The sequence below is a fragment of the Tetrao urogallus genome (assembly GCF_951394365.1).
Source record: "Tetrao urogallus genome assembly, chromosome: 25".
Lineage (NCBI taxonomy): Eukaryota > Metazoa > Chordata > Aves > Galliformes > Phasianidae > Tetrao > Tetrao urogallus.
In genome coordinates, this window is record NC_136838.1 from 2,286,288 (window position 1) to 2,298,184 (window position 11,897).

An 11,897-nucleotide genomic window follows, 5' to 3' on the forward strand; every position below is an offset into this window, starting at 1 on the left:
CCATGGATCCCTCTGTGGGAGCAGAGACAACCTCTCTGGGAGCAGACATGATATATTCCAATCACATGAAGTGTTTGGAAGGAGGGGTGGGAGGGAAATGTCTTTAAAGAAGGAAGTAATTTTTTCTCTTTGGCATAAATGCTGAGGGAGGTTATAGGGCTGGGCTGCATCACTACAGCACAACTGCAGTTGGCCATGATGTCAGTCTTGCTGCGATAGACCTGCCAGACCCCATGGCTGCTGGTAAGCTTCAGTTTCACCTGGTTGCTCTACTTGCCAACCAAACAAAAACTTCATAGCATCACAGAATGGGTTGGAGGGGACCTTAACGATCATCTCGTTCCAAGACCCAGCTGTGGGCTGGGTGCCCCCCACCAGATCAGGCTGCTCAGGATCCCATCCAACCTTGAAGTGTGAAGGGATGAGGGGCAGGAAGAGGCAAAGAGGTGGTGCCCACACCATGGAACACAATAGTGGCTCCACACCACTGCTACAGCTGCTGGGTGTGACCACCATTTTAATTCCCTTTGCTTTGTCATCACCTCCATCTTCACAAACGGGGATGAAAATCTAATTGTTTAACACTGGAAATTGTGGATGGAAAGAGTTTCATACCCTCCAGCTGTCTGGAGCAAGAAAAAGGAATAGCAATAAGAAGGCAGCAGATTCACACTGGCATGAACTGAGAGAAGAACCTGGTCCATTTCATCCTCACTTTGTCATAATTTATGTTCAGAGGGAATGAACTCTTTTTCTCTTTGACTGGAGACAGTATCTTATGGAGACCATAAGATACATTTATTTCCATTTATTTTCGTAACAGCTATTTTGGAGGACTATTATTATTTTTTGTTTCACTGAAAAGTGAAACATATCTTCATCCCACTTCTTTCCGTGTAAATAAGGCATTTTCAGAAATAATACTTCTGTATTTGAAAATTGCTTTTATAAAACATTCTATTAACTTTAGATGAATTTTCCAATCCATTTTCTTATTTTGAAATTAATTACTTATAAAATAAAATCGCTATGTGGCACACTGTTCTCACTGAAACATCTGTGGGATGAGGACAATTGTCAAGCATTTTTCTAGAAAGCATTTTATAGATAATGAATAAATGCACCAATGAGAAGAGTGTAAAAGGAAGAACAATGATACGTGAAATGGGGTGTAAAAATCCCTCACGTTGGCTCAGAGCTGAGGGCCCTTATTGCTGGGAGCGGCTGGGAATGTTCAGCCTGGAAAAGAGGGGATTCAGCTGAGGGTGATCTGATCAATGTTTCTAAATGCCTGTGTCATAGAATCACGGAATCACTAAGGTTGGAAAAGAACTCTCAGATCCCCAAGCCCAACCCCAGCCCATCCCACCGTGCCCTCTGACCATGTTCCTCAGTGCCACATCTCCACGGTTCTCAAACACCTCCAGGGTCGGTGACCCCACCACTTCCCTGACAGTCAGTGCCAATGCATCACCACTCCTTCTGAGAATGTTTTTCCTAATATCCAACCTGAACCTCTCCTGGTGCAACTTAAAGCCATTACCTCTCATCCTATCACTGCAGGGAAGGTGCAAAGAAAGCAGCCAACCTCTTTTCACTTGGAACACAGAGTTCCTTTCTGAACATCATGAAGCACTTCTGTGCAGGTTCCAAAGCAATGGGTTGCCCAAGGCGGCTGTTGGGTCTCCTTTGGACACAACCTGGACACAATCCTGGGCACTTTGCTCTGGGTGTCCCTGCTGGAGCAGGGGATGGATTAGATGGAGCCAGAAGTCTCTGTCAACCCCAACCATCTGTGATCTTGTGATGTTAAACACGCAGTGGGATCTGGATTGCAGAGGTGTATCAGCACATTGTGCCTAATAAAAATCTGTTTCCAGAAGTGGTGTAAAGTGTATTGGCCAGACATTTGGGGAGCTGCCCCCTCTGGGAACAACTACCAGGACAGATATCCCCAGAGGAAAGTCCTGCACAGAAGGAGCACAGGTAGCTTTGATGAAGGGCAAGAATGAACCAGGTTGCGGGGCACATACCTTTACAATACCCCAACCCTTTTCCTTCTGTCCTTAGCTGCATGCTCACAGCAGAGCCCACAGCTCTCCACTCAGAGTCCTGTAACTGATGCACAGCTGATCTGCTGTTGGCAGGGCTGGCTCAGCAGCAGCCCAGTGTGCTCTTTGTGCTCTGGTCAGTGTGAGGAGCTCAGGTCTTCTCACCTTCAGCCGCTGAGGTCAGAGCCCCGAGGTCGGCTGCACAGCAGTGGACACAGTGCTACTGTGCCTTCTGGCATGGAGGGAAACCAGAGCGCTGCAAATGCTCTTCAGGTGCGAAACTTGACACAGTGATACTTGCAGATTAAAAGAAACCACAAGTGTGTTGATTTCCTGTACTATCCCCCCATCCTCTCTTCCCCTGAGAACAGCCCACAGCAAGAAAGTGGCTTCGGCATTACTTGGCTAGAGGAATCATCTCCCCCTGCTCCTGCATGGCTCCAAGTACCCCACACCCATCTCCTCTTGACTACTTCCCACTGTTGCTTGCAGCCACTTCTCCACTGCTTCTCGTCTTCGGGATTTGCTTCTTCTCCCCTCTGGGGCTGCAGGAGGAGAGAACATCCCCACTCCCTCCATTTCCCATTTGCTGCCTTGTCCCGCTGGTACCCAAAGAGATCCAGCCCTCTCCATCGTTTATCCCATCCCCAAAGCACATTTGACAATGCCCTCAAAGAATAGCCATTATTGTACTAATTGTTTCAGATAATGAAAACTGCAGGGCTTGCCTGGAATGGAACTGGTCTATTCTGCTTCTACTCCAACATAGAAATTAAATCATTAACCAGCCTTTGATACAAGGTAATTTCATGTCGTTTTCAAGCTGGATAAACACAGAGACGAGATTTACAAAAGAAAGCAGCACTGTATGTGCCTGAAGAGGAGGCAAGGGAAATATTTCAGGTTTTCTGGACTTTGGGTGCATAGGAAGGAGGCAGAGCACCCATCCACTGCCTCCGGCTCCATGCACCAGGGTTCAACTGGTTCAGTTCCATAACAGCAAATTTGGAGCTGACTCAAACTCTCTAAATTACAAAGGTTCGGAAATTAGAGCTGGAGATCACAGAGAGGCTTTATGGCTAAAACTGGGTGTGGGTCCCAATTTTAAAATCGGGTTTGGGCAGCAAAGGAAAAGAAATAGTAAGTTTCTGCAGGGTCTGTTACAAGTACTGTCCACCTGCCATAAGAGATCACAGCCCCACAGACTTGCCATACCTCTTCAAAAATCTATTCTGGCTTTTTTTGGGGGAGGCATAGGTGCTGTCGCCATGCATTTCAGGCAACATTTTTCACACCTTTGCAGTGGTAGATGGAGCGATGATTACAGAGCCTTCCCTTAAGAGTATGAGTTAATGATGACCTTTAGCTTAGGACAAAAAACTGAATCATTACTGAGGTAGGAAAAGTTAGCAATGACTTCTGGAAACAAACCCAGCATTCAGAATTCATCACTGTCTGGCACATTGTGTAGCTCTGAGTGCGCCTGTATGGGCAACACCTTTTTGAAAATATATTTTTAATTTAATCTTGGTCGTATTTCTGTTATTATAAAAGAATCAGAAAGGAAAATTTGATAACATACAAAACTATCAGCGTTAGCCATCTGCAGAAGGAGCTGCTCCCTGCTCTGCATCATGACCCCTGCCATGGGCAGCTCAGACTCAAATGCCAACTCCATCTCCCATCCCCATTCCCAACCCCGACCCCGATCCCAAGCCCAACTCCATCCAAGAGTATTCTTCTGACTTAATTCCATGTCAGTCCCAGGGAGTGATTTCTAAATAAGAGAACAAGTCCTTATATGGGCAAGAAAAAAACGGAGGTGTTGCTGGCAGGCAATTCCACCATCCGTAATGCCAGGTCATGTTGGCAGTATTGGTGGCAGTAGCTTCAGTTGCAGCTGATTTGCAATCCTGAGGATTGCAGAGGGCTCAGTGCCTTTGAAACTGCTGGTCAGGGGCGTCTCAGAGATTGGGGGCTGTCTGCAGGGTGAGGATGCTTGAGAATGGTGGTGTTTGGATCCCATATCGCTCCAGTGCCTTCCTAGGGATGCTCTCACAATTGTGGTGAGTTTCTGGTTCTGGACACTGGGTTTAGAGCTGGGTTTTATTGTTTCCTGTTCAAAGGGATTGTGTGGCAATAGATTTCAGTGACCACAGTGCTTCTGTTCCTTATTTCTCGCTGGTCTTATCAGCCACACAAAATCTGCTTCTGAAGTGAGCTGTGGGCTGTCCTCTGAGCTGCCTGGATTGCATCTCTGTTTTTTTTCCTGCTGAAGAGCCTACCCCAGGTAGGAGTTGTCCTTATGCTCATATCTAGCTGTTCTCACCAACAGCAGAGCTGACTCTGAAGGCAGGTCAGAAATAAGGCAGTGCTGGGATTTAGCTCCGTTTTGATGCAAAACGCTTGAGGAGCCGTTGTGCAACTTCCCAGTGCCAACAAATGTCCTTGTTTGTGCGCAGTTGTGCTCAGATGAAGTGATAATTAAAGAGGCATCCTGTGTGTGCAGGGAATCTGTGTTTACTCTGCTCCCCCCAGCTCATATCTTTCTCTTATCAGCACCGCAGTCTTTCAAATGCATGATCAAATACGCAGGAAAAGAAGAAAAAAGAGAAAAAGAAAGTACAACCCATACATTGCCCCGTGAATACAGTGTAATATACGCAACAGAAGAAGTGTGAACACACTAAGCTATTCATCTTTAGGCTGCCTTTCTGATACCAGTTCTTCTGAAGACCACAACCTTTCATTTCTCGCACATAGCTTTACTCATACCTGATAAGTGTGCTAAAACATCAGAGGAGACTGGGGAGGTTTGACAACTCCGCAACCTCAAAGAAACAAACTACTCAAACAGCAACACTCTAGGATGAATAAAGCTTGACTGACTCTATTTTTATTTATTTTAGTCTTAGCAGTTCTGCTGTGGAAGGGCTGGGTGTGGATAAATGAGCAACTAGCACAAACCTGTGCCCAAATTCAAGCTTCATCCCAAATCCTCCTGATTTGTGTCCCAGGACTGCATTCCCCAGCACCGCTGCTTTCCTCCAGCTCTGCTGCCCATAGCCACAGCAGTTCTGTTTTCTCTATTCCTGCTTCATTGTGCCAAAAAAGCTTTGCTCAGTGATAACTGCATCTATTAGCTTGGGCTAAAGTGTGAGCAAACTCTCACAGAACCCCTTGAAATGCCTTTTTTTTTTTTTTTTTTGTTTTTTTTTTGAGGGTAAAATCCCCCAAATCTCCCCCAGTGCTCAGATCTGTGTTAAGCTAAACCTGGAGGCTGTCCACATCTTGTTCACACCATCGCCACATCTGGCACACATCTGGAAAGGTTACTGCTGTGCAGGGGTCAACCTGCAAGAGCTGCTTTGGTCCTACAGCTCTCAGCTTTTTGGATGTCTGGCCATAAAGTTTTGCTGCTGCGCTGCCTTTTGCACCCATGGTGAGAGGGGGGTGCTACCCAGGCAGAGAGGGAGCCCTGTAAAGTTTAACACTTGCGTTTGGTTTTCACATCTACAAACCCAAAATGTTTGGTGGTGACTCACAAAGCATGGAAGTGGTTACACTGGCTGCTGGGGGTCACTCCTATGGAAAGGATCAGAAGATACCATCGAGGTGGAAAAGCTCTTATTGATCCCATTCTATTTCCTACACCAAGCAGTGCTGATGCAGCAAACTAGATGTGGCTTCTTGGTCACCCTGAGCTGGATTTGGAGGGAAAATGTTAATGCTTTGTCCTTTTAAGGGGTATGAAATGCAGATATGCTAAGTTGTAAGGTTTAAGTCATTTAGGTCTGTTGTAACCTTATTTATTCAGCTCTTAAGGAAGTGAGGAATAGGGAGCATTATTGCTAGGGCAGCTCCAGGGTCCCACGGGTGGAGGCAATGCTGGAAGTGTGGGCTGTCCCAGTCCCCTTCGCCCCTGCCCTCCCTTGGGAAGTTCTGGTGGGTCCCAGAGCTCCCTCTGTGCCTCAGCAAAGCACCGCACAGCTCAGCCCGCTGAGCACATTCTGACCTCCAAACACCAGGCAGCACAGATGAAGGATGAAGATATGATTTGGGGGATGTTAGAGCCAGCTGCAGCACGAGCACCGGTGAGCCTGAGATGCTTTGGGCTATGTGAGGACACCTCATCACCTCCAGTATTTGGGAAAATCCTTCTCGGGCACGAGGCAGCCCTGTGTGTGACTCACAGGGAGGTTTTGCTGCTGGGGAATGTTCCCAGCACCAAAGCATTGCAATGCATCAGCAAGCAATGGTCAGGGCTCTGCTAGGGCAGAGGGAACACAGAGTGTAAGGGAACAGAGCGCAAAGGCCGTGTGTAAAGGTTAATACTTGCTCCGGGCAGAGATGAGCAAATGTCTGTGCTCTTAAATAGCAGTTGCTGACAAGGTTGTCTGGCAGCTATTTGGTTTGTTTTTCTTTCTAAAAGACCAATAATTTCCCTTTTTTTCCACTTTACTCGTTCACACAGTTAAAACAGGGAGTCTGATGAACATCCTCTTGAGATCTTGGGTTGTCACCACCTTCCCAGTGCGGTAGCATTAGTTCACACCTCCCACGCTCAGTGCCTTTCTTTAATACAGTAGAAAAACCTGGGCACTGCATCAGAAGGAAGATTAAGGCAGAAAAATACTTTCCGCTAATTTACCACAACATTTTGACTAACCTCAAAATCTTACCATTGTACCTTACCATCTCACCTCTCCGAGACGCATGGCTGGGGGGCTTCATGCTCTGCTGAAGGTGTGTGGGGATCTGTGGGGCTCATTCACTGCATATTCACTCTAGGTCACTAAATGGGTGACCAAGGGCTGCTGGCACCATCGAGATACTATGCTATGCATGTGCCATGGTTGCCCAAGGAGGTGGATGCCCACATCCCTGGATGCATTCAAGGCCAGACTCTGGCTCTGAGCAGCCTGGTTTGGTGCTTGGTGACCCTGCCTGTGGCAGGGGTGTTGAAAGTAGATGATCATTATGGACCTTTTCAACCCAGGCCATTCTATGATTCACTCTGAGGGCTGTGCTCAATGTCAGAGTCAGAATTAGAGTGCTGTTCCTCTTTTAAGCCTTTAGCAGAAAAATGTTACAGGCAGAAAGTCAAGAATTTGGCATTTAACTGATACTGGGGTGCTCTGTGTTTCTCCTTTCAGCTCCCAGGGGACAAATCTGCAGCGCACACATGGGAGTTTGCAGCTGCACAGGGCTAACAAAGCACACACACTGCCTGAGGGTTCAGCCCCATCCTGAAGCCCATCCCTGCTGGGGCAGGAGTGCTGCTATCAGCTCAGAGGAGCTGCTCACTCCTCCCAGGCACCTGGCATCTGTGGCCTGGGTTTCTACTGAGATAAGAACTTGTTTTCTCCGGAAAGTTTCAGGGGAAATGAAGTAGTTAGTTTGAGTCAACACGAGAGCCAAATATTCTTTGCTTGTCAGAAAGCCGTGGGAAAGTGCCCTGCAAGATCCTGTGTCCCCAGTGTGTGCCTGCAGCATCCCTGAGCCATCCTCACTGTGTCCCTGCAGCATCTCTCCTGCGTCCTTGCAGCATTCCTCCTGCAGCATCGCACACCCCTCCCACAGCTTGATGCAGACTCCAAGCAGCCCCAGAGAGCCACGGGGTAACAATGAGATCAGACTGGGTTCGCCCCATGGCCTGGGGCAATAGGAAACTACCACCAGCTTAAAAACTGGCACCAAATCCTGTGTCAGCTTCCAAAGACCTGGGGAGTTTCGTGCAATCTAGTTAAATTTAGCATGATTTCTCTCAGGCGCTGCCTAGGGAAGGATTGGTTCTGAACTTGTTAGTATTTGTAATCTTTTCTGTGGCTTCTGATCCTCACTGCAGCATTGGTGTCCACAGCTGGGGACAAAGTCACGAGGAAAGAAGCAGCCCCTTAGGCATGGTGGGGGAGCAGGGAGAAGGGGGGCTGCTCCTGGCTCCCAGCTTGTGGTGATGGAGTGGGAGCTGCAGCTGTGACTTGGAACCCTCAGCCCTATAAAACCAAGCAGGGGGACAAATTTCACCCAAAGAGTGAGTAAGGGTGGGAGCTAGCATTTCTTCTCTGTGTCTTCCCATTCCCCTCTACCCCCAACAGTCCAATTGCAAGCCATGTAGTCCAGGTAGGAAAAATCACTGGGGTGGTTTAGGAGGGAGGCACTGTGGGTTTTGGCTTTGGTTTCTGCCCTATTGGGCAGCTCTGAGCACGAGTGCATTTGGGTGGGTTGGTTGGTTCGTTTAATTTTGTATTATATAAGTGCTAATGGCTTTTCATGGCCCTAAGTGACAGCAAAGGCTGCAACTGTGTGTGAGGGAAACAGGTGGCTTCTGCTTGGTGCCAACGCTGTGGCTGCAGAGCTCTTGTGCAAATCACAGCATGGAGCTCTGACAGCAGAGGAACCTGATCTGCTGTGGGACCCCAATGGGCAGCGTGAGGTGCACGGCTACGGTGATGGCAGACAGTGAGCAGGGATGGGAGAATAAGGGGTTCAGGGCAGGGTTTGATGCCTTCCCATGGGGCTGCTGCTTGTGCTGTGGTGTGTGTGCTGAGCAGCACCTGCAGCTGAGTCTGTGCTTTTATCCTAACAGCCCTCAGCTGGGACACTGTGGGGCTGGAAGGTGACTGTAATCAGGTGGTACAAAAATATTTATTATTGCTTGGTCTGTAGCTGTGATAAAACTGCACCACTGTTTCTTGCTGGCTTTGGGGTGTCATTTCAGAAGTATTTCTGGTGGACGATGTGTGGCCCTACCTCATAGTACTCATCACGGCGGATCCAACATGACTGGAAGTTGCAGAGGGAGGCGAGGATGGATCCCCCTGTCCATGCTGCATGTCGCCGCAGCTCTGAGCCCCCCACCTTCATAGTAGTGCTGAATGGCAGGTGACCCAGGAGCTCATTGCACAGCCTCTTCTGTAGCCCTTTGAAGAGCGAGGAGCCCCCACACAGGACAATATTGGCACACATGGTGGGTGTGATTTCCTCTGGGAGCTGTGCAACGCTCTTCTGCACTGTCTCCTGGATCATAAAATCATAAAGGTTGGAAAAGACATCTGAAATCCAACCACCCATCTATCACTAATATTGCCCACTAAACCATGACCCTAAATGCTACATCTACCCTTTTCTTAAACACCTCAATGGAAGGTGACCCCACCACCCTTCTGGGCTGACAGTGCCAATGTCTGAGTGCTCCTTTTGAGAAGTTCTTCCTAATATCCAACCTGGATGCTCACGAAGGAATCTCCCCAGCTGGACGGAGGGTTGAAGAGCACCTCTGGGCACTGGAAGCGCTCCTTGCTGAGGGTAATCATCATCCCATCGGGCAGGGAAATATCCATGGTGTGGGAGCTGGGTGGGAGGAGACACTCGCTTTGGAAGTCATCAGCAATGTAGCAGCATGCATGCTTGATGCCCTCCACCATGTGGGTCATCCCCTTGCTGAGCACTTGCCCCATGTCCTCCAGAAGAGTTGAAAGATACCATGTAAGGCACCGTCCTGCCACGTCTGTCTGAATGGAGTTGCATGCCATGCTCCTGCCCTCCAGCACCGGCACGACACGGGTGGCCTCGTGGCCCATATCCAGCACCAGAGCACTGATCTTGCCATATGCATAAGCAGAGAGGACCGACTGAGGGGCAACAAAGAGACCCGGAGTGCCCAGCACCTCGAAAGCCACCTCTGCCATGTTCTCCCGGCTGCTGGTGGGGCTGAACAGTGGCTCTGTGAGGAGCAGCGCGTGGTCCTCAGGGTTCACCTGGAGCTCATGTTCAAGGAGGTACTTCCATAGGCTTTCAGCTGCCTCCCAGTTAATGATGAAGCCATTGTGCATCACCTCTGTGGTTTTAGTGTCAGGGTACAGCAATGCCTCCTCTCCAATAACCACCCTAGCCCTGGCTTCTTCTGAGCTCATACGGTGGCCCACCAGGGTGCTGACCTCAGCGCTGGGCGAATGGTATCCAGAAAACCCTGCTCTGCAGCTCCTTGTGCCCATATCAATCACAATTGGACCCATGCTCGGGCCCTCGCTGCTGGAGCAGTTGACAGTACTGGAGGAGAAGCTGCTGACAGAGCCTAGCTCCAGCTCACCTGGGTGGCACTGATGGAGTATAAAGACTGAGGAATAGTTCTCTGTCTGTAGAGAGTCCCCATCTTGGGAAGGCCCCATCCCACCTTCCTGTGGCCTCTCCATCTCAGAACATTGCCTAGGAAACAGAGCTGGGCAGTAAATTCCCCTGAGTGGGCTTGGGCAGAATCTGCCAAACTGTGACATGCTGGAGGGTACTGTGACATCATCCAGGCTGAGCTGTGGCAGCAGGGGAGAATACCATGCATGGCATCTGAAGGTACTGGCTACTTTCTGGCAGGAGTGTGGGGACAAAATGAGGATGATGCCCATCGCCAGCTCACACCGGTATGTGTGTTTTGGGGAGGGGTTGTGGTCTGCTCTAGAGCTTGCTCTGCTGTTTCTTTAGTGCTGCTTGGCCAGAAACCAGTGTCTGGGGGTATCCCTCGTGGTACAGTGTGACCAGAGCAGCAGCTTTGTGGTTACACACGCAGAAGGAAAACAGCTCCATGAGTCTTTGTGCTTATACGTACCCAAGGAAAGCAGCCCTGTGCTTCCTGCTGGGCTCAGCACTCACAGAAGGCCCACAGTGGAGCTGCACTGTGGGCATGAGAGCTGATGAAAAGTTGCATTGCATCAGTGCTCCTCCTCATGCTGCTGTATTGAGCAAACTGCAGTGTGAGAAAGCTGCAGTGTGAGAATGGTTTCCTCATTTTCTTTCTCTTGCTGCCACCTAAAGCTAGTGGGTTTTGCTGGATAGGAACAGGTGGGCCTTGCAAAGCAAAGAGGAACCAGATCCAGCAGTGGCTTGGAGGGAAGTGTCAGTTTGTTTCTTGAGGGAAGGTTGGAGCAACGCCATTCAGTGCTGGTGGTGCTGATGTTTCTCATTTTGTCTGCACCAAGCTCATGGAATCTCATGGAGCAGGGTGGGGGGAAAGGATGATGAGGGACAATTAGCAGTGAAGCAATGAAGGGGATGAGCAAGAAAGACGAAGCCAACCTAGAGTCAGATGCTGCCTGTGTGCAGGGCAGGTGGTCTGGATATGGCAGTGGCTGGGGTGGCTTGGGGAAACTGAGTTCTTGTCTCCATTGAGGACCAAGAAGGATGGGAACATTGCATGAATAGAGCTGGGGATGGGAGGTTAGAGAGGAGCCTGGGTGATACCCAAATGACTTTCTGGTGACTGTTTCCATAGCCAGCAGAGTATTTTTGTATATGAGAGTCCGAGTGAAGAAGAGTTGCTGAGAAAAGCAAGGAGAAGCAGATGAATCTTCTGTCATTGTAGTTCCTTGTCTGCAGTGTTCAGCATCAAATGTTTAAAGAGCTGAAAAGGCGGCTGATGCACTGTCTATTCTGGAGCAGCAGTTACCAGGGCGGTGTTGGTGAGGTCTGGATGGAACATAATAGAGAAAGAGAGAATGTGGATCTTCCATGGAGTTAGGATGAATGTGAGGACAGAAATGCAGAGGAATGGCATGTGCACAATGCAGGAATGGGACAGTAGGGGGCAAAGATGTTGCTGGGAGGAAAGGAGCTGAGGCTGGCCTAGGGCATGACCCTGCTGCTCAGCTGGGGCCCTGCAGACTAATCCCCACCACAGGGAACGGGTGGTGCCCCATTCCAGGAACTGTGCAGTGCCTGAGGCCAGGTCATGACCAGGGCTGCCTGTGTCACTATGAGCTGCTGTGGGCTCTGGTTGTGAACCACAGCTCCATAGCAAACGTAGGCACAGGTCCAAGCAAAACAGGGAGCGCATTGTGACATCATGCAGGGATG

The 11,897-nt window shown here is 49.3% G+C and overlaps 1 protein-coding gene across 1 annotated transcript; it reads right to left on the reverse strand.

Annotated features, from left to right (window-relative positions):
- Nucleotides 1-8,768: 8,768 nt before the first annotated feature.
- LOC306955319 (actin-like protein 9) lies at nucleotides 8,769-10,246 on the reverse strand (the record flags this gene model as incomplete). Its single annotated transcript, XM_079546587.1, has 2 exons — nucleotides 8,769-9,071; nucleotides 9,278-10,246. 2 exons carry the CDS (start codon nucleotides 10,244-10,246, stop codon nucleotides 8,769-8,771), a joined length of 1,272 nt encoding a protein of 423 aa, XP_079402713.1.
- Nucleotides 10,247-11,897: the final 1,651 nt, after the last annotated feature.